Source organism: Theropithecus gelada, chromosome 4, assembly GCF_003255815.1.
Source record: "Theropithecus gelada isolate Dixy chromosome 4, Tgel_1.0, whole genome shotgun sequence".
Classification (NCBI taxonomy): Eukaryota; Metazoa; Chordata; class Mammalia; order Primates; family Cercopithecidae; genus Theropithecus; species Theropithecus gelada.
In genome coordinates, this window is record NC_037671.1 from 33,940,233 (window position 1) to 33,967,165 (window position 26,933).

At 49.1% G+C, this 26,933-nt stretch overlaps 1 protein-coding gene and 1 pseudogene across 2 annotated transcripts; one reads left to right on the forward strand and one right to left on the reverse strand.

Moving 5' to 3' along the window:
- Positions 1-2,969: 2,969 nt before the first annotated feature.
- On the reverse strand, positions 2,970-9,396 carry LOC112622429. The gene is made up of 2 exons (XM_025382055.1): positions 8,717-9,396; positions 2,970-3,897 (listed from the first exon to the last, which is right to left on the reverse strand). The coding sequence occupies exons 1-2, from the start codon at positions 8,809-8,811 to the stop codon at positions 3,435-3,437; spliced, it is 558 nt and encodes a 185-aa protein (XP_025237840.1). The 5' UTR covers positions 8,812-9,396; the 3' UTR covers positions 2,970-3,434.
- Positions 9,397-12,561: 3,165 nt separating this feature from the next.
- On the forward strand, positions 12,562-26,219 carry LOC112622409 (annotated as a pseudogene). The gene is made up of 6 exons (XR_003118983.1): positions 12,562-12,678; positions 20,770-21,012; positions 21,282-21,560; positions 22,151-22,429; positions 22,528-22,658; positions 24,901-26,219. The product of XR_003118983.1 is annotated as an MHC class I polypeptide-related sequence B-like (transcript).
- The last annotated feature ends 714 nt before the right edge of the window (positions 26,220-26,933 follow it).

The window sequence follows — 26,933 nt, forward strand, 5'->3', positions numbered from 1 at the left end:
TCTCACTAGCCAGTTTGTTAGTCTTGCCAATGCACCACAATGTAGCAGCCTCTCAGTGTCTTCTTGTGAGGTGTTACCTGGAGTTCTTTGTCTCACCACCAAGAGAATTAAGGAGCGTGGATACAAAGAGTGAGGTTGGAGCAAAAGTTTAATAAGCAAAAAAAGAAAGCTCTCCCCTGCAGAGAGGGGGCTTGGAAGAGGGTTGCCATTTTTACAGTTGAATGCAAAGGCTGATGAGGGCTGGGTGTCTCATTTGAATAAGGCACGAATTTATGGTAGCTCCACCCCATCCTCCTAGTGCCCATGTGGACCCTTAGCTTGACTCCACATTGCTTTGTTTCCCTTACTGCCCATGTATTGGGGAACAGAATTTTCCACTGCGGGCATGTCTGGGCAAGTTTCCTGTGTAGCCTTTCTTATTTGTGCAGCTGTGGGCATGTCTTAGGAAAGTCCCCCTGTGCAAGTTCCCTTCTCTGTGCCTGCAGGCTGTTCTTTTGTTTGAAATAATTCAACTGAGGACCCACCATAACTGCCCACCTGACCAGTTTCTTCCTTTTTCCTCTCTCAACTTGTGTTATAATTTCCTTACTGATCTCTGCCTGAGCAAGACTGGGCACACCTTGAAGGCAAGGAGGGTTTATTTCCTCTTACCTCAGTCCCAGCTCCTCTTAAAACAATGCCCGGCACGCAGTAGGTATTTGATAAATGTTTGCCAAATGAAGGGATTGCCTGCAATGGCCTGGCAGACAGGAAAGCAGAATGAAAACCCACAGGCCAAAAGTGGCTGGGAGAAGATTTTCCAAATCCTGGTGCTGGGCACAGGGCCCACTAAAGTTCACTTTTGAACCTTCCCATCTGTCTCATCCTCCTCTCTTCAGGGACATCCGTGCCCCACAGAGCCCACTTAGTCACACACTACCTTTCAGGACCACCTTCCAGATCAGCCAGGCACAAACCCCACAGACTTCCTGCCTGTGGCTCCAAATCCTCAGCTGAAATTCTGAGGCTAATTTCAGTGGACTTAGAGGCTTATCCCTTAGGAGTGGCAATGGCCGGCTTTAAGATTTGAGAAGTAGTGTTTACATCTCAAAAGAGAAGACCGCTCCACCAGAAATGCAGAGTTTTGGTATGTGCAGGTCCGGGGTCTTCAGGAGGTAAAGAATGATAGCTCCAGGAGCACTGGGACCCCCATGCAGCCTACCTGTCACCACAGCCTAGGCAGGGGTTGGGCTCTCACCTCGGCCCCTCCTCTGCACACCCTGGATGTGGATGGTCCCTGAGTGTGAACTCGCCTGGGCTCTGACCCTGGGTGCTCTTCCCGCTGTTGTGGGGCCTCTGCAGGTGTAGGGCCTCTGCGGGTGTGGGGCCTCTGCAGGTGTAGGGCCTCTGCGGGTGTGGGGCCTCTGCAGGTGTGGGGCCTCTGCGGGCATGGTGCATGCACAGGGGGCTTCACAAGAGACCTGGGGCCCTTTAGAGTCTCAAGGCCAACGTTCTTGGAGAATCCATGTCAGGCATTCAGGTTCTCAGGGACTCAGATACCCAAACTATGAAAATGAGAGAATCTATCCCACTCTCTCAGGTGTGGTGAGATTCATATTACATGACAATCATTCATCTATATGTCAGGCCTCTGAGCCCAAGCTAAGCCATCATATCCCCTGTGACCTGCACGTATACATCCAGATGGCCTGAAGTGTGGGGAAAAGAAAGAGAGATCAGCCTGTTACTGTGTCTATATAGAAAGAAGTAGATATAAGAGACTCCATTTTGTTCTATATTTGAGATGCTGTTAATCTGTGACCCTACCCCCAACCTTGTCCTTGCAAGAGACATGTGCTGTGGTGACTCAAGGTTTAATGGATTTTGAGCTGTGCAGGATGTGTCTTTGTTAAACAAGTGCCTGAAGGCAGCTTGCTGGTTAAAAGTCATCACCATTCTCCTAATTTCAACTACCCAGGGACACGTACAGGGACCTCTGCCTAGGAAAGCTAGGTATTGTCCAAGGTTTCTCCCCATGTGATAGGCTGAAACAATGCTGCTAAAAGGTTTATGGATATGTTTGCATATGCATCTCAAGGCACAGCATTTTCCTTTAAACTTATTCACGTCACAGAGATTTTTGTTCATATGTCTTACTGCTGATTTCCTCCCTACAATGATCCTATTGTCCAGCCACTCCCTTATCTTTAAGATGGTAAAGATAATTATCAATAAATACTAAGGGAACTCAGAGACCGGTGCCGGCGTGGGTCCTCTGTAAGCTGAGCGCCGGTCCCCTGGGCCCACTTTTTCTTTCTCTATACTTTGTCTCTGTGTCTCATTTCTTTTCTCAAGTCTCTCGTTCCACCTAACGAGAAACACCCACAGGTGTGGAGGGGCAGGCCACCCCTTCACTGAAGCAACTGAAGATCCACAGAAGTGAAAATAGCCTTAACTGATGAAATTCCACCATTGTGATTTGTTTCTGCCCCACCCTAACTGATCAGTGTACTTTGTAATCTCTCCTACCCTTAAGAAGGTTCTTTATAATTCTCCCCACCCTTGAGAATGTACTTTGTGAGATCCACCCTCTGCCCCCAAAACATTGCTTTTAACTCCACCGTCTATCCCCAAACCTATAAGAACTAATGATAATCCACCACCTTTTGCTGACTCCTTTTTCGGACTCAGCCCGCCTGCACCCAGGTGAAATAAACAGCCTTGTTGCTCACACAAAGCCTGTTTGGTCTCTTCATACGGACACATGTGAGACACTATACATGCTTCGTACTCTCAGTGTTGCCTTTATCAGTCGGCCAATGCCTAAAACCCAAAGATGGGTCAGGCATTGTGGAGGAAGAGTTCCTTTCTTACCTTCTGAAGCTGCCATCAAAAGGAATTTCTACCCTGTGAACTCTAGAGGGGACTTTCCTTGAAGCTGAGTTGGGAATGGACATTTGGACTTTTTTTTTTTTTTTAGAGTTAATAACTCCATGGAGAACCACACGTTTATTTGCTTACTTTAATTCTACAGCAACCTTCGAGGTGGCTTACTGCAACAAACCCAGTGTAATAAATACATACAAATTATTTTAAAATCAACACCAGGGAAAATATACATTTTAAAAGATTAAGGCTGGGGTAAGGCTAGAACATTACCAGGCAAGCAGGAACATCTGAAACATTTGCTGAAATGGAGTTCTCTGTTTACCTAGCCATGGGTTTGTTGCCTCATGATTTCACTGCATCTGAGCACCACGGAGGGGGATGACAGTGCAGGTCACTAGTCCCTTGTTTCCTGATTCAGGAACAGCATCCTGTTCTACACTTACAGTCAAAGGAAATTACATCATTATAAGATGTTTAATGATGAAGTCAAAGTCCACAGAGTCAGCAAGTAAGTGTAAAAACCTCAGGAGTCCAAGGAGAGTCTACGTTTCTCCCCGGAAATGGCCTCACAACGTGCTGTTGAAGGGAGCGGGTCCTTTCAAGGGGCCCCAAGATGCAGGAGCGACTGGGCTGCAGCTCTCAGTAAAGCTGCCCTTTCTACCCGCAGTTCCACGAACCCTCACAGGCAGCCTCGGTGACCTCACCTGAGCTAGGAATTCGGCTTTTTGATGTTGGTTCTCTTTGAGCCATTGTGTGAGCTTTAAAATGTGACGTGAAGATTTTGCTATACTGGTGTTTCCTTGCTGGAATTTGACATCCACGCTGACTCTGGCTTCCCTGTCTGGTTCCAGGAGGAAATGGAGTGTCCTGCACTTTTTTTCAGCATCTCTTTGTGTAAGAAGGATCAGGAGACTTGGAGTCAAGGGTTCCTCCAATCTCACTCTCCTCCATAAAACAGTGTCCCGTAAGCTTTCTGGGGGTGAGGGCCTTGACACTGTGCTGTTCTGATGAATATAATTGTCCCAGCTCCTGAAATAAAATCATAGGTGTACAAAATACCGACTCTTGCAAGCAATGCCAAGGTGGGGATGTTTCCTGGGCACCAGGTTTAGCACTTTGACTTTGTATGTACACACACAGGAGCCAAGCATTGTGGTTTATGCCTATAATCTCAGCACTTTGGGAGGCTGAGGCATGAGAATTGTTTGAAGCCAGAAATTCAAGACCAGCCTGGATAACAAAGCAAGACCCAGTTTCTACAAAAAAAGAAAAAAAAGAAAAAATAGATGTATATACATACACACACACACACACACACACACACAGTAGTGGCTCCAATCTGTAGTCCCAGCTACTCGAGAAGCTGAGGTGGGAGGATTACCTGAGTCCAGGAGTTGAAGCCTGCAAGGGGCTGTGATCGGGACACTGCTCTAGCTTGACCATTAGAGTGAGACCCTGTCTCAAAAACAAACAAACAAAACAAAACAAAGCAAAATACATACACACACACAGCCAGAGTCAGCGCTAAGGGAGAGGGTGACCTCGGGGTGGGGTCACAGGCATTTCTCAGGTACCTCTCAATGGCCGTTGTCTCTTTTTCCTGGAGGTGGAGGAATCTGTACTCCATGAGGGGAAGTCCTCTGAAGAAGGCGGGAGATACTTAGGAGCAGGGTCCAGAGAGCGAAAAGGATGAGGAAGTGGAGACAAAGTGTAGGGGGCAGGGCAAGAAGGGAGCATGTGAGGAATAGGGAGGGGGAGGACCTTCCAGCTGTCAGAAAAGTCACACGCAGAATTTGGCTCTTGGTTTTTGTGCTTTATCAGGATGGATCTGGGGAACCAGCCGGAGTGGGAGATAAGAGTCTACTTTGCAGAGGACACGCGTCAGTCTCCTAGTTTGAACTCATCAGTAGCAGCTGACAGCCAGGACCCTTGTGGGGGGCACGTGACACCCCTTTGCAACCAGGGTGTTTTCTGCACCCCACCGGCCGCCCCTCCTGGGACAGTGCTGGTCCCCTCCAACCCTAACAGGGAGGGAAGGAAGGAGAGATCTGGAGGCTTTGGGTCCTCCCTTGTGCTCCTTCTTCCTCTGCCCTTTATTCCCTGAGTGTCCTAGCCTTTCCTCTGCTACCAGGACCCCACTACAGCAAAGCGCATCCTGCACACTGGCCTGGACTCCCTTGGTAACTATCCAGTGGGTTCATCTTGCCCGCTACCTAGACAAAACCGATTTACCAAGACAGGAGAATTGCAATAGAGAAAGTAATTCATACACAGCCCTCCGTGCGGGAGACTAGAGTTTTATTACTCAAATCAGTTGCCCTGAAAACTCTGATCAGTTTTTAAGGATAATTTGGTGGATGGAGGGGCCAGTGAATCGGGAGAGCTGATTGGTTGGCTCCGGTATGAAATCATAGTGAGTGGAGGCTATTCTCTCAGGCTGAGTCAGTTCCTGAGTCGGGGCCACAGGACTGATTGGCAGGTCCAGATCGGGCCCTCCAGTTGTTAGAAATGCAAAAACCTGAAAAGACATCTCAAAAGGCTGCTCTGAGGTTCACAATAGTGATGTTACCTTCAAGAGTAACAGGATAAGTTGCAAATCTTATGACCTCCGGAATAATGGCTGGTAATATTCAGAATTCCAGCCCCTCTCATCCTAACTTAATGGCCGGTGGCCTTTCTTCGTTTTACAAGAACAGTTTCCTTTTAAACTATAAACTAAATTCCTTCCCAAGGCTAGTTCAGCCTACGCCTAGAAATGAACAAGGGCAGTTTAGCGGTTAGAAGCAAGATGGGGTCAGTTAGGTCTGATACCTTTCACTGTCATCATTTCCTTAGTTAAAATTTTGCAAAGGCGGTTTCATCTTGGCTTCAGACCTACCAATGCAGTATCACTGTGCCCTGTCCTTCCAACCACTGCCACTAGGTGGAAGCAGAGCGAGCATCGCCCAGATGGGCTAGATTCTTGCCACAGGCTCACTGCTAGAACGAACATTCTTGAGACTTCAGATCTGAAAGTCAGCCTGATTTCTGAAAGCCTTTGACCGGTTCCAAAATCAAATCAATACTCCAGGAACAAGATCTGCCTCGACTTTGTCTCCACCCAAGGACGCTATGGCAACGCAGTTTTCAAACGTGCTTTGAGAATAAATGGAACGGGGTCCCCTGTGTCCCCACTCATTTGTGTTTTCCTTTTTATTACAGCCAACCCCTTTTGTAAATATTGTTACACGTCTCTCTATTCCACTGTAAACATCTCTTTCAAAGGCACTTTAAGAAAGATTCAATGCCATGAAAATATGAAGGATCCTCTTGAAAGAGAGTTTCTGGTGGTGGGTTTTAATGAACATTTTGGTTTTTAAAACTCTGTAACTATTTCGTTGTGGGGCTTAGCTTCATATTTTCAAACTGAAATATTCTCTTCCTTAACCTCCACATAAATCCAAGTTTATAATTTTTATTATTTTAAATTTTTATTTATTTTTCTGTTTTGGGGACAGGGTCTCTTCCTGTCACCCAGGCTGGAGTGCAATGGCACAATCAGAGCTCTCTGCAGCCTGGAACTCCTGGGCTTAAGCAATCCTTCTGCCTCTGATTCCCAAAGAACTGGGATTATAGTCATGAACCACTGCAATCCACCCAAATCCAAGTTTATACTAAAAGATAAAATTTCAACATTGTAGGGGATTGGTCAGGTGGTGGGAATAATTATAAAGATAAAGTTATAGGTAATAGATACAAACCTTCTTGGAAGGCAGAAAGTTTTGCAAAAGCCTCAGGATAGCGTTATGGCTGAAAGCAGCCTAATCCTCTTACCTTGAGTTAATAGCTTCGAGTAGGTACAAAGACATGTAAGGGAGTTTATCTAAAGAGCATGTTTACTCATGTGGTCCTAAGACCAACCTTTGATCATTTGTAGTACTGCTCTCTCCGGGGGGATGGCGACCAGATTAATTACCCACAGATATGTTGACTCAAAGCCTTTGTCATTAAATCTATGCTGAATAAAGGCCCACAGGGTCAGCTAGTGAAGGTATGCAGCTGCCACAACCCTTTCTGTGAGTGGCCCGGCCCCCTGGCGCACTCTTTCACTGAATATCGGTGTCTTGAGTATGTTATTCATCCATCGTGCAGCCTGGGTCTGCTGGTCAGACCCCAGTACAACATCTAAGAGGAAATGAAAGTCACAAAGTTATCCCAGTCTCTGCAGTCACTGTCAAAACTTTCGTGAGGAATCTTCCGGGTTTTCCCCTACTTAAAATATATATTAATATTATGTAAGTGGTATTAGTGGCATTTTCGCCCAGGCTGGAGTGCAGTGGCATGATCTCAGCTCACTCTAACCTCTGCCTCCCAGATTCAAGCGATTCTCCTGCCTCAGCCTCCCAAACAGCTGGAACTACAGGCACCCGCCACCACGCCTGGCTAATGTTTGTATTTTCAGTAGAGACAGGGGTTCACCATGTTGGCCAGGCTGATCTTGAACTTCCGACCTCAGGTTATATGCCCGCCATAGCCTCCCAAAATGCTGGGATTACAGGCATGAGCCACTGCGCCCAGCCTCCTTAACGTTTTAAAAAAGGTTAAAAGTATGCTTGGCATATCTTTTCATAGCAATACTTTAAATTGTTCTTACTCTTTTTAATGACAGCACAGAATTTTATCATGTAGCTGTTTTTTGGGAGACGACTGAAATCTTCTTTATCTTCACTGTGGTAATGGAGATGTGGGTGTGTGCAACAGCTAAAATTCATCAAGTTGAACATTTTAAATAGATGCAGTTTATTGCATGCAAAGTATGACCCAATAAGATGATTTTTAAAAATTATCCTCTTTGAGGCTTGTACTTTGCTTATGTGAAACAAAACAAAACAAAAACCTTGTTTTTGTGCCCAGGAGACACACCCTGACACATCTGGAGGTAGAGGGTCATGCTCTCCGCAACTTACCCTCACAGGCTCTGAAAAAGCAATAATGGCAGTATGTTTACAGATTCACAGAGAGAGAAAGCTATTGTAAAAACGTTCATAAGTAAAACTAGATAAAGAGCAAAAAGAAATAATAATAATGAAACTGCGTCTTTTAAATTTTATCTCTCGGCCGGGCGCGGTGGCTCACGCCTGTAATCCCAGCACTTTGGGAGGCCGAGGTGGGCAGATCACGAGGTCAGGAGATCGAGACCATTCTGGCTAACACAGTGAAACCCCGTCTCTACTAAAACACGAAAAATTAGTCGGGCGTGGTGGCGGGCGCCTGTAGTCCCAGCTACTCGTGAACCCAGGAGGCGGAGCTTGCGGTGAGATCCCGTAACTACACTTCAGCCTGGGCGACAGAGCGAGACTCCGTCTCAAAAATAAATAAATAAATCTCTCCTTGACTTTTTCTCTCCTCTTTTCTTCCTATCTCTTCCCTCCTTTCCTCAACGAGTCCCCCTATCCTTCCCTCTTTTCTGCATTCTCTGCATTTGATCTCCGGTGTATTCCAGCCTCCAGCCCAACAAACGTGTCCGCGTCCGCCGGGGGCAGGTCATGGAAGGGACGCGAGGCGGCGCTGTCACCGCATTCTGAGAGCCGCAGCGACCTGGGCCCCTTATATCATTTCAGTGAAGGTCACTCCAGTCTTTGATGGAGGCCACACTCGGAGCGTAAATTAGGATCCTCACTGAAGGGGCGGGACCCTGAGAGGCTTTTTCCTGGCCCCTTAGTTGTGGGTTTTCCTGCGGGCGCTTCCATCAGAACCGCCCAGAGGCGGGCGCTGCCTTCCAAGGGTGGTGGAGCAGCAGGAAGCGTTTTCGGATCCTGGAATCCGTGGGCGGCCCGTGGGAGGAACTGAGGCGCATTTCCCTACTCACCCGGCTCCGAATCCACCGCGGTGCTGTTTCAAGCGAGTCAGATTCCAGATCGCGCTCCAGCCCGGACTCGGAATTCCTGCCCTGCGGGTCTGCATTTCACAGCGGCAGGTGTGAGTGACCCGCAGCTGGAGACCAGAAGCCTGAAGGCAGCTCTGCCCTCCCCAGCGCCGTTATTCCGTTTCTATATCAGTAAACACGTTTCATTTTCCGTAGACTAGGGCGGGGTGACGGGTGATCCCATTCCTCGCAGTGAACTCCGGGCCGCAGAATTCAAAACGCTTGCGGGCAAGGCCGGGCGCTGTGGCTCTCGCCTGTAATCCCAGCACTCTGGGAGGCCGAGGCCGGCGGATCACCTGAGGTCGGGAGCTCGAGACCAGCCTGACCAACATGGGGAAACCCCGTCTCTACTAAAAATAAAAAATTAACCGGGCATGGTGGTGAATGCCTGTAATCCAAGCTAGTAGGGAGGCTGAGGCAGGAGAATCGCTTAAACCTAGGAGACGGAGGTTGCGGTGAGCCGAGATCGCGCCATTGCACTCCAGCCTGAGCAACAGGAAGGAAAACTCTGTCGAAAAAAAAAAAAAAGTTTTCGGGGCCGGAGCGCAGCCCCGCCCTGGGTTATGGGAGCGACCGCGCTGGGCCGTTTCTCTTTCTTTTCCGGACCCTGCAGTGGCACCTAAAGTCTGCAAGAAGGAAATCGCCTCTGTGCTCCTGAGTGCATGGGGTATAAGGCAAGTGCTGAGGGAGAAAACGTAGTTGATGGGGCAGAGCAGACGGGGCTGGTGGTGGGGTGGAAGGTGAGGGCTTTGGACAGAAGACCTGGGAGGCTTGGTGGGGGAGGGACGCCCAGGCCTGGGCACTAAGAAGCAACTCCCCTGGAGCTTGAGACCATCTTGGCCTCCCCCAGCCCCCGAGAGGACTGGCTTCATGTCTCCCTGAAACCACTTCTAAATGCCTTAGAACAAACCTTGCATATTTATTATTATTGAACTATTAAAAGTCTTTTTTGGCGGTGAGCTGAATGAGATGCTTTGCTGGAGCTGGCACAGGGAGGAGGTCCTGGAGGGAGGGTAGACACTGTGGAGGGAAGGGCTGGGTCCATCTCCCTCTCTGTCTCTCACTAGACTTACGATCTTTAGCAGTGAAAATAATCTCTCTGAGGTGGGGAAAGGACTCCAGTCCCTGCTGTGCTCAATAAATTATGAGGATCAAAATAAATTATCAGTGAATGTGAATGGGAAAACTAAGAAATTGTTAAAATTCTCAAATATGCTACATTTTAATCCACAGAAAAGTATAGGCTAGGGATCATGGGGGAATAGTTAGTAATGACAGGTATAGTTTAACTTAAAAAAAAAAAAAGTTTGTGAGGCTGACAAAGAAGAAATGGGCACATTTCCTGATCTTGGAGGGTTCACAGGGTAGAATATGGTAGATGACACCTGGGTGTGGTGGCACTCGCCTGTAGTCCCAGCTACTCAAGAGGCTGTGGTGGGAGGATTGCTTGAGCCCAGGCATTCAAGGCTGCAGTGAGCTATAATCACGCCCCTGCTTTCCAACTGGGTGACAGTTGGAATAAAAAAATAAAATAAATAAAAAAAGATTCAAGGCAGGGCACAGTGAGTACTGTCAGGAAGGTTCAAACCACGGGCTAAATCTGTAGTTCTAAAACGACTATACATTGGAAACACCTAGGGAACTTTAAAAGATACTAAGATTTAGGTCCAACCTAGGTTTACTGATTTAACAACCTAGGTTGTGGCTGTGGCCTGGGAACATGGATATTGAAAACTCCAGGTGGTTCTATGCAGTGGCTAGGTTTGAAGACCACTGCCTAGATGTCCCAGCGACTAAGAGATGCACTTTGGGGACAAGGCAATTCTCTTAGTAGAAAGAGGCTTTCCGGACAGCATTCTTACTATTGAGAATTGAGAATTCATATGCCACACAATTTATCAGAATTGTGTGGCATATGAACCAGTCCTTTTAAAGTGTACAGCTCAGTGTCTTTTAGCATAATCACAAGGTTGTGCCACCGTCACCACTATCTATCCTGGAAGATTTTTTTCCTTTTTTTCTTTTTTCTTTTCTTTTTCTTTTAAAGGCTAGTCAAGTGAAACACTGGGAGTGAAGAAGAAACAAAGACATCTGTAACTAGTTGTGATCAATTAGTTGTAAACACCACTGCACTCAGACCAGCCTAATTGGGAAGGTTTTAAGGCTATGGTGTGGTCTGATGGGTTCCAAGTCAGAGGTGACAGTAACCTGGAAGAGGGAAACTGCTTGAGAAGTGGCATTCTGAGCCGGGCGCGGTGGCTCAAGCCTGTAATCCCAGCACTTTGGGAGGCCGAGACGGGCGGATCACGAGGTCAGGAGATCGAGACCATCCTGGTTAATACGGTGAAACCCCGTCTCTACTAAAAAGTACAAAAAACTAGCCGGGCGAGGTGGCGGGCGCCTGTAGTCCCAGCTACTTGGGAGGCTGAGGCAGGAGAATGGCGTGAACCCAGGAGGTGGAGCTTGCAGTGAGCTGAGATCTGGCCACTGCACTCCAGCCTGGGCGACAGAGCGAGACTCCGTCTCAAAAAAAAAAAAAAAAAAAAAAGAAGTGGCATTCTGGTGGGATAGGGTGAGGAGATCCCAGAGCCCACTTTTACTGCAACCCTGGGGAGATGTCACCAGAGAAATGGGGGTGGTGCCAGACAGCAGGTTGTGGCAGCTGTGGTTTCCATGATAGAGTAGAAGCATCCATCATGTGTGACATTCAGCAGATGGGGCGCTGTGGGTAGCTTGGAGCACTCTGGTTGTAACTGAGGCAGGCACAGTGTTTAGGAAGCCTGTGCAGTAATCTAGGCTGAAGGGAGGGGAAAGCCCAGACTAACATTGTGGCTGTGGGATTGAAATAGGGTTGGAGGAGCTGACTTTGATTCCCGGAGATGAAGGGGAAAGACGAAATCAGAAAGGACCAAGGATGGTGATGTTCTTAAGAGAAACTGAGGAGGAAGAGAGGATGATGTGGTGGGAGATGTGTAGAGAGTCCTTGTAGATCTGCCACATTGGAGGGGACTATGGTCCCAGAGGTACAGATGTCCTAAAACAGGCTGGAAAAAGGAGTCTGGAGAGAGCTTGGTGTAGTGAACCATGGGGAGCCTCCTCGTTGGCCCTGTGATCACCCAGGGACTGAATAGAGAGGCGGCCCTGGGAGACCTCAGACACTTAAAGGATATAAAGGGTTGAAAGGGGGGCCTGGCTTTGAGTCAAAGGGAAGAGAAGGAGATTATAAAGCTGAAACGTCTAAGAGAGTTTGTGGTCTGAGCTGTTCTACTGGGGCAGGTACTTTTGAGAGGCAGAGGTGGCTGAGATCTGGAAACAGGTCTGCAAATCTGGCCAGTGACGCTGTGCGCGGTTAAGGGAGTGTGTTGGGAGAATAGCCACGCATTTCCGTCCCGGAAGGAACAAGCCAGTGAGAGCCGATCTGATGGGGCGGCCGGCGAATGGGGCTTGGTGAGGCCCGCTCTCCTAGGGGTGGGGGTGTGGGGATGGGTGGTCGCGATGCCGGGAGGGCGGGCAGGGCCCTGGCCGTGCTCATGAAGTTGGAGCTGTACTCTCAACTACTCGAAGCTTTAGGCTGCGCTCCCGCGTGCTCCTCTTTTCTGGGCGCCAAGTCCCGCCTTCTAAATCTCCCCAGGTCTCCAGCCCACTGGAAGTTTCTCTTCCGAGCGTGGCCCCGCCCTCTCCGCTCCTGATTGGTCCTAAGTTCCGGGCCCCAGTTTCATTGGATGAGCGGTCGGGGCCGGGCCAGGTGATTAAGTTTCCGCCGCGCTTTCCCCCCCCCGGGCTTAGCGCAGTTCGACCCTGCTTGAGCCGCTGAGAGGGTGGGGGCGTCGGGGCCATGGGACTGGGCCGGGTCTTGCTGTTTCTGGCCAGCATATTCAATTTTACAAGTCCGGGAGCCGCTGCTGGTGAGTGGCGTTCCTGGCGGTCCTCGGCGGAGCGGGAGCAGCGGGGCGTTTCGGGGGGTCGGGTGGGACGCGGCGAGCGCTGTGCTGTCAGGGCGGGGCTCAGGTGCGCTGTCGGTGGTGCGGGGAGCCGGACGCGGCCGTTGCCGCCACACTTCAGCCTGCTTTCCCGTCTCTTTTCAGTCCTCGGGATCCCGCATCACCTGCCTATTCTGATCTCCTCCTGCGCTTGCTCTCCTCGCCTCTCCTCCGCTTCCTCTCACTTTTCGGACAAACCAGTCCTTCTGAGGCCCATGGGTTCCCGGGCTGCCTCCGGGGCTGCTCCTGTGAATGGCATTCCAGGGCTCTTCCAGCTCGGCCACTGAGGCAGCCACAACCCCCGGTGCTCGGGGCGGCTCTCAGGTCCCTGAAGTCCTGTCCTCTCCCGGAGCCGACGTGTTCTCAGCTCCTGGGCCGCAGCTCCTGGATTTGGAGCCCTCCTTTCTTGGGACCCGGAGCTGGTGCTTCCTGCTGTTGTGGGTACTGTGGGGGTTTGGAGTCTGCAGGCTCCGGACAGAGGATTTTTCCTGCGACTTCTCTCATCCGCAGCTCATTCTCCCCTCGACTCCGGCTTCCGGGAGTCCTCTCCTCTCTCGCATCCCACTCCTACTAATGACCAATGATCTAAGGACACCAGATTCCCTCCTACCTCCTCCCTGCCCATCTCAAGGCCCGCTGGGTGCTGTTGCCCTCCCAGCTCCCTGCTACCCCTTCCTGTGTGCTGTTCTCTCATCCATTTCTAGGGTGTCCTCTGCCCTCATCCCCTGCCCCCGCCACCGAAGGTCCCTCCTGCCTCCCTTATGGGCCTTTCCTACAAGCAGCCTTCACCCAGTGCTGCCCCTATGCCTCCTACTCCCAACTGTCCCTGACCCTAACTTTCTGGTGCTGCCTTTTTTCTGGGGGTCTTCCCTCCATCCCACTCCCCTCCAGACCACCCAAGGGGAGCCCTGGTGCTAATGGCAGTTGGGCCTTAGGCAGGGCACAGGGCAGTGCAAATGCCCCCTCCTCTCTAGTGCAGGTGCCTCCTCTGGACTCTGCCTCACGGTGGCCCCTTTCCCACTCCTTCATCCTCAGCCTCACCCTCTTGAGGACCCCACCCTCCGGCCCACAGGTGCTGAACCATCCCTCCCGGGTCCCTCCGCCCCTCTCCACCTTGGGACCTTGCACTGCTCCCACTTCTTGCCCAGCTGCCTTGGGCCCTCAGCAAGTTCTCATCTTTCCCAAGCCCCACCCTCCCCTCCTATCCTCACCCTACCTCAAGTTCTCCCACAGTTACTCCTGCCCCATGGTCATGCCGCCCTCCAGTTCTTGCTCTGCCCATCTCCCCTCCCCAACCCAGACCTAAAACAGGCCGTTGGGCCAACTGCTCCTTGACCTTCATTCTTTTCTTTTGGTTCCTTGACCCCAGTGGGCTCTCACTCCCTACACCACATACCTAAAATCTGTTTTGCCTGCTCTTGGGGTGCCACTGTTCCCCCTCCAGCACTACTCCTTTTGGCAGGCCCTTCCTCAGGCTGAGAATCTCTCCCTTTACCTTGGTTTTCTCTCTCTGGCTAGCACTCCCACCCCTTACTTTGTTTTTAATTTTTAACTTTTGTTTGGGTATGTAGTAGATATATATGTATTTATTTATGGGGTACCTGGGATATTTTAACACAGGCCTACAATATGTAATAATCACATCAGGGTAAATGCAGTATCTATCACAACAAGCATTTATCCTTTCTTTGTGCTACAAACCCATTATGCTCTTTCAGTTATTTTTAAACGTACAATAAATTATTGTTGACTGTACCCACCCTGCTGTGCTATCTACCAGATCTTATTCATTCTAACTATATTTTTGTACCCATTAACCATCCCACTCCCCCACTCCCCACTACCCTTCTCAGCCTCTGGTAATCATCATTCTATTGCCTCTCCCCATGAGGTCAACTGTTTTAATTTTTGGCTCTCACAAATAAGTGAGAACATGCAAAGTTTGTCTGTCTGGGCCTGGCTTATTTCACTTCACATAATGACCTCCAGTTCTTTGCAAATGACACTATGGCTGAATAGTACTCCACATACACACGTACACATTTTCTTTCTTCATTCGTCTGTTGATGGACACTTAGGTTGCTTGCAGATCTTGGCTGTTTTGAATAGTGCTGTAATAAACATGGAAATGTAGGCAACTGTTTAATATACCGATTTCCTTTCTTTTGGGTATATGCTTAACAGTGGGAGTGTGGAGCATATGACAGTTCTATTATATTTTTAGTTTTTGGAAGAACCCCCACATTGTTTCCCATAGTGGTGGTAGTAGTTTACATTCCCACCAACAGTGTACAAGGGTTCCCTTTTGCTACATCCTCGCCAGCATTCCTTATTGCCTGTCTTCTGGATAAGGGTGGGATGATTTGATTTGCCTTCATCTGATGACGCATGATATTGAGGACTTTTTCATATAGCTGTTTGCCATTTGTATGTCTTCTTTTGAGAAATGATTATTCAGATCTTTTGCTTATTTTTAAATTGGATTATTAGATACTATAGTTTCATAGTTTGAGGTCATAGATTTACATCTTTAATCCTTTTTGATTTGATTTTTGTATATGGTGAGAGATAGGGTCCAGTTTCATTCTTCTGCATGTGGATATCCAGTTTCCCCAGAACCATTTATTTAAGAGACTCTCCTTTGCCCAGTATGTGTTATGGGTACCTTTGTTAGAAATGAGTTCACTGTAGATGTATGGATTTGTTTCTGGGTTCTCTATTCTGTTTCATTGGTCTGTGTGTCTGTTTTTATGCCACTACCATGCTGTTTTGATTACTGTAGCTCTGTAGTATAATTTGAAGTCAAATAATGTGATTCCTCTAGTTTTGTTCTTTTTGCTCAGGGTAGCTTTATTCTGGGTTTTTTGTGATTCCATATACATTTTAGAATTGTTTTTCTATTTCTGTGAAGAATGTCATTGGTGTTTTGATAGGAATTGCATTGAATTTATAGATTGCTTTGGGTAGGATGGATATTTTAACAAAATTGATTCTTCTGGCTGGGCGCAGTGGCTCACGCTTGTAATCCCAGCACTTTGGGGGGCCGAGGCGGGTAGATCACTTGAGGTCGAGAGTTCAAGACCAGCCTGATCAACATGGAGAAAACCCGCCTCTACTAAACATACAAAATTAGCCGAGCGTGGTAGCATATGCCTGTAATCCCAGCTACTCAGGAAAGCTGAGGCAGGAGAACCGCTTGAACCCAGGAGGCAGAGGTCTCGGTGAGTTGAGATCGCGCCATTGCACTCCAGTCCAGGCAACGGGAGCAAAACTCCGTCTCAGAAAAAAAAAAAAAATTGATTCTTCCAGTCCATGAACATGGAGGCCTTTTCCATTTTATTGTGTCCTCTTCAGTTTTTTGCATCAGTGTTTTGTTGTTTGTTTGTTTGTTTGTTTTTTCTGAGACAGAGTCTCGCTCTGTTGCCCAGGCTGGAGTGCAGTGGCCGGATCTCAGCTCACTGCAAGCTCCATCTCCCAGGTTCACACCATTCTCCTGCTTCAGCCTCCCAAGTACCTGGGACTACAGGCACCCGCCACCGCGCCCGGCTAGTTTTTTGTATTTTTTTTTTTAGTAGAGACGGGGTTTCACCGTGTTAGCCAGGATGGTCTCGATCTCCTGACTTCGCGATCCGCCCGTCTCGGCCTCCCAAAGTGCTGGGATTACAGGCTTGAGCCACCGCACCCGGCTCCGCATCAGTGTTTTATAGTTTTTATTGGAGAGATCTTTCACTTCTTCAGTTAAGTTTATTGAAGGGGTGGCCTGCCCCTCCACACCAGAAATAAGACACAGAGACAAAGTATAGAGAAAGAAAAGCGGGGCCCAAGGGACCGGCGCTCAGCTTACAGAGGACCCACACCGGCACCGGTCTCTGAGTTCCCTTAGTATTTATTGATAATTATCTTTACCATCTTAAAGATAAGGGAGTGGCAGGACAATAGGATCATTGTAGGGAGGAAATCAGCAGTAAGACATAAGAACAAAAATCTCTGTGACATGAATAAGTTTAAAGGAAAATGCTGTGCCTTGAAATGCATATGCAAACATCTCCATAAACCTTTTAGCAGCATTGTTTCAGCCTATCACATGGGGAGAAACCTTGGACAATACCTAGCTTTCCTAGGCAGAGGTCCCTGCGACCTTTTGCCGTGTACGTGTCCCTGGGTAGTTGAAATTAAGAGAATGGTGATGACTTTTAACCAGCAAGCTGCCTTCAGGCATTTGTTTAACAAAGACACATCCTGCACAGCCCAAAATCCATTAAACCTTGAGTCACCACAGCACATGTCTCTTGCAAGGACAAGGTTGGGGGTAGGGTCACAGATTAACAGCATCTCAAATACAGAACAAAATGGAGTCTCTTATGTCTACTTCTTTCTATATAGACACAGTAACAGGCTAATCTCTTTCTTTTCCCCACAGTTTATTCCTAGGTATTTTATTTTATTTGTAGCTAAATGGGATTAGTTTCTTGATTTCTTTTTCAGATTATTTGCTGTTAGCACATAGAAATGCTACTGATTCTTCATGTTGATGTTGTATCCTGCAACTTTACTGAATTTGTTCTTCAGTTCTATTAGGTTTTTGGTGGAGTCTTTAGGTTTTTCCAAATATCAGACCACATGATGTACAAACAAGGATAATCTGACTTCTTCTTTTCCAATTTTGATGCCCTTTATTTCCTTCTCCTGTCTGATTGCTCTAGCTAGGACTTGCAGTATTGTGTTGAATAACTGTAGTGAAAGTAGTCATCCTTGTCTTGTTCCAGATCTTAGAGAAAAGGCTCTCAGTTTTCCCCCATTCAGTATGTCACTAGCTGTGAGTTTGTCATATATGACTTTTATTATATTGAGGTCTTTTCATTGTATACTCAGTGTTTTTAGAGTTTTTATCATGAAGGGATGTTAAATTTATCATGCTTTTTCAGTATCAGTTGAAATGGTGATATGGCTTTTGTCCTTTATTCTGTTGATATGATGTATTACATTGATTAATTTGTAGATGCATACTTGGAACACATTCCACTTGATCATGAAGAATGATCTTGTTGATGTATTGTTGAATTTGGTTTGCTAGTATTTCATTGACAATATTTGCCTCAGTGTTCACCAGGGATATAGGCCTGTAGTTTTCTTTTTTTGATGTGTCTTTGCCTGGTTTTGGTATCAGGATATTCCTGGCTTTGTAAAATGAGTTTGGAAGTCTTCTTTCCTCCTCTATTTTTCAGAACAATTTGAATAGGACTGGTATTTCTTGTTCTTTAAATGTTTAATTGTGGTAAAGTATACATTACATAAATTTTACTGTTTTAACCACTTCTAAGTGTATACTCGGTGGCATTAGATACATTCACATTTTTGTGCAACCCAAAACTCTGTACCCATTAATCAGTAACTCCCCATTCCTCCCTACCTCTAGCCCCTGGTAACCACCATTTTACTTTTTGTTTCTATGAATTTGACACTCTAGGTACCTCATTTAAGTAGAATCATGTAATGTTTGTCTTTTTGTTTCTGGCTTATTTCACTTATAATATTTTGAGGTTCATCCAGGTTGTAGTATGGGTCAGAATTTCATTCCTTTTAATGATGAATAATACTCATGATATGTATGTACCACATCTTGGTTATCCATTCCTCAGACAGTGGACACTTGGGTTATTTCTACCTTTTGGATATTGGCAAATATTTCATTTCTCTTGGGTATATATTTATTTCTTTTGGGTATATATCCAGAAATAGAACTGTTGGACCATACAGTATTTCATGTTTTAATTTTTAGAGGCATCACCATAGTGTTTTCCATTGCAGGTGTGCCATTTTATATTTCCAGAAGCAGTATACAGGGGCTTCAGTTTCTCTACCTCCTTGCCAAACTTGCTATTTTTGTGTGTGTGTGTGTGTGTGTGTGTGTGTGTGTGTGTGTGTGTGTGTGTGTGTGATAATAGCCATCCTGATTGGTTTGAGGTAGTATCTCATTATCTCATTGCGGTTTTGATTTGTATTTTCCTAGTAACTACTGATATTGAGCATCTTTTCGTGTGTTTATCGATCATTTGTATATTTTCTTTGAAGAATTGGCCATTCAAGTCTTTTGCCTATTTTTCTCCCCCACATAGCTTCTCATGGCTACTTTGCCCATTTTTGAGTGGGTTGACTGTTTTGTTGTTTCTGTCAGACTTTTTTATATTCTATATATTCTGAAAACTAATTTCTTGGTTTCTCAAAAAGAGACGGAGGCTTGCTCTGTTGCCCAGGCTGGAGTGCAGTGGCACGATCTCGGCTCACTACAAGCTCTGCCTTCCAGGTTCATGCCATTCTCCTGCCTCAGCCTCCCTAGTAGCTGGGACTACAGGCTCCTGCCACCATGCCCGGCTTTTTTTTTTTTTTTTTTCTTTTTTTTGAGACAGAGTCTCCCTCTGTCACCCAGGCTGGGGTGCAGTGGCGCCATCTCAGCTCACTGCAAGCTCTGCCTCCTCGGTTCACACCATTCTCCTGCCTCGGCCTCCCAAGTAGCTGGGACTACAGGTGCCCACCACCACGCCCAGCTACTTTTTTTGTATTTTTTCTAGTAGAGACGGAATTTCACCATGTTAGCCAGGATGGTCTTGATGTCCTGACCTCGTGATCCGCCTGCCTCGGCCTCCCAAAGTGCTGGGATTACAGGCATGAGCCACCGCGCCTGGCCTTCTGGAAACTAATATCTTATCAGATATATGACTTGCAATATTTATTTCATTTCAGAGGTTGATTGCTTTTTCACTCTGATTGTGCCCTTTGATGCACAGATGTTTTGAATATTCGTGAGTCCAGTTTGTCAGTTCTTTCTATTCTATCTGTGCCTTGGCGTCATATCCATGAAAGCACTGTCAAATCCTATGTCATGAAGATTATCCCCTGAGTTTAGAGTTTAGGTCTTTGATTCATTTTGAGTTAATTTTTGTATATAGTACAAATTAAGGGTCCAATTTTATTTTATTTGAACATCCAGTGCCCCCAACACTATTTGCTGAAAAGATGGACTAGGCCGGGCGCGGTGGCTCAAGCCTGTAATCCCAGCACTTTGGGAGGCCGAGACGGGCGGATCACGAGGTCAGGAGATCGAGACCATCCTGGCTAACACAGTGAAACCCCGTCTCTACTAAAAAACACAAAAATCTAGCCGGGCGAGGTGGCGGGCGCCTGTAGTCCCAGCTACTCGGGAGGCTGAGGCAGGAGAATGGCGTGAACCCGGGAGGCGGAGCTTGCAGTGAGCTGAGATCCGGCCACTGCACTCCAGCCTGGGCCACAGAGCGAGACTCCGCCTCAAAAAAAAAAAAAAAAAAAAAAAAGAAAAGATGGACTGACTCTTTGAGACCTGTCACCTGCCCACCCTGGTGGACACTAACTGGTCCATCCAATTGCTGTCCTGGGGCCTTGTCATGCCACTCCTCCACTTTGGACCCAAGCCCACACCATTGCTCCCCTCTGGGATACTGATCCCACTATAAGCTTCCCTGGGGGCTACAACCTTCCTACCCCTTGTGCCTCATGACCACCCCCTCCCTTGTCCCCGCCATGCCCATGATGAGTCTTTTCTCGGGGCAGCTCCCCTTGCCTCCATCTCACCCTCACCTGTGCACCACAGCCACACTGGACATGGGTCCCCCTGAGCCTGAGTCCCTTCCCATTCCCCCCATCCCCTCTGGCAAGACCTTCCTTCCACCACTGCCTTCCCTTGCCCCTTCAGGGCAGCCTCACCCCATGGCCCCTATTCCCTTAGGGGGCTTGTGGCCACCCAGTCCTGGCACCTGGCCTACAAGTTTGCCATGTCCATTCCCCCTTCTTCTGTTCGTCAGTCCCCTCCTCTGTCCTCCCACCCTCACAGTTTTCCTTGTATCTGAAATACTCATTCTTGTCCCTTTGCCCATGTGCATTTCCTGCCTCCTCAAGAAGCTTGGGACAGCAGACCTGTGTGTTAAACATCGATGTTAAGTTATTTCCAGGAAGAAGTTTCATCTGTGATTTCCTCTTCCCCAGAGCTCCACAGTCTTCGTTACAACGTCACGGTGCTGTCCCGGGATGGATCTGTGCAGTCAGAGTTTCTTGCTGAGGGACATCTGGATGGTCAGCTCTTCGTGCGCTATGACAGGGAGACGCGCAGGGCAAGGCCCCAGGGACAGTGGGCAGAAGCAGTCCTGGGAGACCAAGAGACCGAGGACTTGACAGAGAATGCGCAGGACCTCAGGAGGACCCTGACTCATATTGAGGGCCAGAAAGGAGGTGAGAGCGGGCAGGGGCAAGAGTAATGGGAGGCCTTCTCCAGGAGTGTTGGAGGCAGAGAGCAGGACCCGTCTCTTCCTGCTGGTTCTGGCTGGGGGTGGGGGTGAGGAGTAGGTCAGTGGGGCTCAGCAGGGTGGTGAGCCAGCACTCAGCCCACACAGGGAGGCATGGAGGAGGGCCAGGGAGGTGTCCCTGCTGGGCTGAGTTCCTCACCTGAGTGGAAAGGTGACGGTTTCAGGAATGGAGAAGTCACTGCTGGGTGGGGGCAGGTTTGCATTCCCTCCAGAAGATTAAGATCTGTGAGATCTATGAAGACGGCAGCACCGGGGGCTTCTGGCATTTCTACTACGATGGTGAGCGCTTCCTCTCCCTAAACCTGGAGACTCAGAAATGGACAGTGGCCCAGTCCTCCAGAGCTCAGACCTTGGCTATGAATTTCTGGAAGGAAGATACCATGAAGACTAAGACACACTATCGCGCTATGCGGGCAGACTGCCTGAAGAAACTACGGCGATATCAGAAATCCAGGGTGGCCGTCAGGAGAACAGGTACCAACCCTGGCCAGGGGCTCTCCTCTCCCTCCAATTCTGCTAGAGTTGCCTCCACCTCCCAGCTCTGTCCAGGGAAACCCTCCCTGTGCTATGGATGCAAGCATTTCCTGTTGGCATATTGTGTCTGATTTGCCTCTCCTGTTAGAGCCACTGGATAAAGACAGTGGGTCAGGGACTGAACCATCCAGTGTTGTAATCTGGGAAAGCGGCGGGCCCTGCGACAGAAGCCTGAGCCTGGGGTGGGAGTTAGGCAGGAGAGGAAGCCCTCAGGGCCAGGGCTGCCCCCTCTGCCTCCCAGCCTGCCCATCCCAGAGAGTTCCCTCCTGGCCCCACGACCCAGGAGTCCACCTTGACATCCCCCTCCTCAGCATCAATGTGGGGATCCCAGAGCCTGAGGCCACAGTCCCAAGGCCCATCCTCCTGCTAGCCTGGAGTAATTTGGCCACAGGTTGAGGACAGACTTACAGAAGGTCCGGGATCTGTGAGGGATTCAGCCAGAGTGGGAACAGTGGAGAGGAGCAGACCTGTTCCCCGCATCTCCCTTTGTGGGGAGCAGGGCTTCACTGGCTCTGCCCTTTCTTCTCCAGCGCCCCCCATGGTGAACGTCACCCACAGCGAGGCCTCAGAGGGCAACATCACCGTGACATGCAGGGCTTCCGGCTTCTATCCCCGGAATATCGCACTGACCTGGCGTCAGGATGGGGTGTCTTTGAACCACGACGCCCAGCAGTGGGGGGGGATCCTGCCTGATCAGAATGGAACCTACGAGACCTGGGTGGCCACCAGGATTCGCCAAGGAGAGGAGCAGAAGTTTGCCTGCTACGTGGAACACAGCGGGAATCACAGCACTCACCCTGTGCCCTCTGGTGAGGCTGGGGTGACCCTGAAGAGGGTCAGGCCAGGGTAGGGACAACAGGGAAGGCTGTAGTTCTCTGCCCAGTGTATAACAAGTCGCTTTTTTCAGGGAAGGCACCGGTGCTTCAGAGTGAACGGCTAAACCTTCTATATGTTCTTGCTGTTGCTGTTGCTGTTGCTGTTGCCGTTGTTATGGCGTTCATCGTTGCAAGAAGAAAACATCAGCGGCAGAGGGTCCAGGTGAGAAAAGGAGGCAGTTTCTGGAGATGACAAGGCTCCTGTCTGGGCAGCAGGGTCCCCTCATTGCTCCTGGTAGGATGTAGGTGACAAGGCTGGAACAGGGGATGGAAGTTGGGGAATTTGGGAGGGGAATGGGAGCCACATTCCCATCTACACCCATAAGTCCTTCCCAAGCCAGGACTGGGGAAAGGCCCTCGAATGTCCAGCTGTGGCCTCCTCCTGCTGCAGGTGGAGTGGGCAGCAGGGAGGGCTGCAGCGCCTGCTCTGTCCCATCCTGGCCTCTCTGTCTCTCAGGCTCACTAGGGTGCGTCCAGGTGGGGTGAGTTGGGAATCCCATGCTGATGGATGATCATGGCCTCAGAGGGAGCAAATAGTAAAGGCAGCTGTGATCTGGGGAGGGCCAGAAACTGGAGAGGAATCCAAGGAGAGGCAGTGCCTCCCCTATATGCCTCCTCCAGGAGGCACTTTCCAGGTTCCCACCACCTGGCCTCCTAGAGTTTCCTTGCAGATGACATGGATGAGTAGATAAGCAGATGTTCCTGGGCCATTTGAGGAGCGGGGCCCAGTCCCTCATCAGGGCAGCTGTGGTCCCTGTTTTCATCCCACCTCCGAGTGTTTTGTTCTCCAGTCCCTGAGGGACACAGTCCCCAGGCGCCATCTTTTGGGGGCTTTGTTCTGTGCTCTGTGGCCTCACCTTGCCCTTCCTGAGCCAACTTCCCTTTCTCAAGGTAGTCACTGCCTGGTAAATTTGGAGTAAGGGACGGTCAGAATCTTCCCCCCCCCAGTCAGGTTGTTTGATGGGAGATGAAAAGAGACAGCAGGAAGTTTTGTATTTCTGCAAAAACAGGCCATGCAGGGGACAGTGAGAGGCTGGGGTGTCCAGGAGACCTGAGTCTCTGTCATTTCCCCACTTCTGTGTGTCTAGCGTTAGGGGCGCTGGTTTCTCATTCTTGAACCTAATTGCACTATCAGTCGGCCCCTCAGGCCTGAGCAGGTGGGAAGATTCATGCCCTGCCTTACAGCAAGAGGGCCCCATCCAGGAGGCACCCACAGCAGGGGCAGCGCAGGTCTGTGGTTGCTCCTGCTCTCACCTGCGGTGTCTCCCATAGAGGGATTGTCGGTTCTGCTTTCCTGTGGGCAGAAATGGTTTCCTCGTAGGTCACTGGGGTTTTGGCCAGGAAAAGGGTATGAAATTCACGTGCCAATTTCTCAAAATTCCTGCTTTCAGTGTTGATGTCCAATAAAAATGTTCATAATTTCAGCTCTATAATCTTAATAGGATTTCCTCTAATACTGCTGTTGTAAAGCATATTAAATAAAACAGGAACTCAAATTTGGAGCCCCCTCTCTAGGAGAATCTGTGGGAGATGGTGGCTGTGGCAGTGGCAGTTCCCAGGTGCAGAGGATGGGCAGAAGCAGCCTCAGGCTAAGGGGTCTCCCCTACTTCACATGGAGAAAATCCCTTGTAGGTTGCAAGGGCAGTGGCCTAGGTGGAATCCCTGCTAGGGACAGAGCAGGAAGGCCTCGCAGCCTCACCAAGCAGCAGCCCTGGGGTGAAGTAAGTGGACCAGGCAGGAGCAGTGGTGACTCAAGAGCAAGTCACAGGCCTCAGTGGGTGCTGAGGGTCAGGAGAGGCCAGGCCTCCTCGAGCAAGGTGGGGGGTCCCAGGGTCACGTCAGGTGCAGATCCTCTGGCAGCCACGTCTTTCCATGCTGGGCCTGCTGGGCCCCCCAGCCTTCCTGATGGGGTTCCCAGTTAGGAGCTGTCTGCTCAGGGCTGGGAGGGGAGGAGCACTGAGCTGCGGATAGAGAGCAGAGCCCACAGTGGGCAGGGCCTGCGCTGGTGTGCAGGTGCCTCTGCAGGAGAGGAGGGCCTGGGGACTGAGAGCAAGGGTCAGGGCCTCTCTTTGGGGAGGCCTCTCACTGTAACAGGACTGGTCAGGTCTGAGAGGAGGGGAGGGCACTGGGTTCCCTCTTGGGTCTTGTCCTTTAGTCTTGTGGCCCTTTCACTCCGTGCACGATGGGTGATGGGCAAGGGCAGGGGCTGATGTTGATGGAGTGATGGGAGGGAACTGGCAGGAGCTGGGAAAAGCAAAGAGGTAGGAAGAAAAAAGTAGGGGCCTCATCTTCCCTCAGAGAAAGGGGGAATCTGGTTTTGGAGCAACTGAAGAGAGAAAAGTCCTCAGAGAATAAACACAACACTGCACCCAGTGGAGCATTTACCCGTTTCCCTCTTTCCCCAGAGCTCGTGAGCCTGCGGACCCTGGATCAACACCCGGTTGGGACAGGAGACCACAGGGATGCCACACAGCTCGAATTTCAGCCTCTGATGTCAGCTCGTGGGTCCACTGGCTCCACTGAGGGTGCCTAGACTCTACAGACAGGCGGCCGGGATTCAACTCCCTGCCTGGATCTCACCAGCACTTTCCCTCTGTTTCCTGACCTATGAAACAGAGAAAATATCAGCACTTATTTATTGTTGTTGGATGCTGCAAAGTGTTAGTAGATATGAGGTGTTTGCATCTCTGCCATATAGAGAGCGGCAAAGAGATCATGACCAACTCAACATTCCTTTGGAGGCTATATGATCAAACAGCAAACCGCTTACCATGAATGCAGGATGTGGGCAAACTCAGGACTGCTCCTGGACGGAAGGTTTGCTGAGGACAATCACTCCATGGTGCTCACTGAGGTTATCTACTGGGTCATCTAGAGCCTATTGTTCGAGGAATGCAGTCTTGCAAGCCTACTCTGGACCCAGCAGCTGACTCCTTCCACCCCTCTTCTCGCTATCTCCTATACCAATAAATACGAAGGGCTGTGGAAGATCAGAGAGCCCTTGTTCGCGAGAAGCAAGGAGCCCCCTGACCCCTTGTTCCAAATATACTTTTTTGTCTTTGTCTTTATTCCCACGTTCATCCTTCGTTCAGTCCAGTACAGGGTTGTGAGGCCCTTAACAGTGCCATATTAATTGGTATCATTATTTCTGTTGTGTGTGTGTTTTTTTTGTTTTTTTGGTTTTTTTTTTTTTGAGACGGAGTCTCACTCTGTCACCCAGACTGCAGTTCACTGACTTGATCTCAGCTCACTGCAACCTTTGCCTCCCAGGTTCAAGCAGTTCTCATACCTCAGCCTCCTGAATAGCTGGGATTACAGACAGGCACCACCACACTCAGCTAATTTTTGTATTTTTTGTAGAGACGGGGTTTTGCCAAATTGGCCAGCCTAGTCTCAAACTTCTGACCTCAGGTGATGCACCTGCTTCAGCCTCCCAAAGTGCTGGGATTACAAGCATGAGCCACCGTGCCTGGCCTATTTTATTGTATTTTAATATATTTTATTATATTGGCCACCGTGCCTGTCCTATTTTCTTACGTTTTAATATATTTTAATATATTACATGTGTAGTAATTAGGTTATCATAGGTAAGCTTTGTGAGTATCTTGGTGATGACTCCGGACCAGCTTTCTTGTCACCTTGAGGTCCCCTCGCCCCGTCACACTGTTATGCATTACTCTGTGTCTAATATTATATGTGCATAATTTTATACCATAGATGTTTACTCTTTTTTTTTTTTTTTTGTTTTTTTTTGTTTTGTTTTGTTTTTGAGACGGAGTCTCGCTCTGTCACCCAGGCTGGACTGCAGTGGCCGGATCTCAGCTCACTGCAAGCTCCGCCTCCCGGGTTCACGCCATTCTCCGGCCTCAGCCTCCCGAGTAGCTGGGACTACAGGCGCCCGCCACCTCGCCCGGCTAGTTTTTTGTATTTCTTAATAGAGACGGGGTTTCACTGTGTTAGCCAGGATGGTCTCGATCTCCTGACCTCGTGATCCGCCCGTCTCGGCCTCCCAAAGTGCTGGGATTACAGGCTTGAGCCACCGAGCCCGGCCAGATGTTTACTCTTTAAATAGACATTTCTGGTCTGTGTTTTATTTCATGCGTCTGGGAGCGGATAAAGTGTGAGGTTCAGAGAGAAGAAGAAGAGGTCTGTCTCAATGCCCTGAGCCAGCATCAAAGCAATCTCCCCTCCTCTTTCCCTTTCCCTGCTAGTTCCCGATGACTGACAGATTCATAGCAGAACAGAAAGGACTGGGAAGGGATGGAGGTGGGACATCTGTCACCAACATTCAGGGGCTGACCTTGTGGGGGAACATCTGCTCTGAAGAGCTGGAGTCTTCTTGTGATGACACAGAGATCTTTGTCACTGTGTTCAGGGAAAGGACCAAGCCTCACTCCCCATGCGGAGAGGAGGTTCTGGCTGTGATCCGGCCTGTGGG

What these genes read in the sequence shown, in the direction of transcription:
- LOC112622429 (XM_025382055.1), bottom strand. Translation starts at nt 8,811, where the DNA reads ATGCAGACCCGCAGGGCAGGAATTCCGAGTCCGGGCTGGAGCGCGATC. An exon ending in CGCGGTGGATTCGGAGCCGG is followed by an intron (nt 3,898 to 8,716) that starts GTGAGTAGGGAA and finishes ATTTTATTTCAG; the next exon opens with GAGCTGGGACAATTATATTC.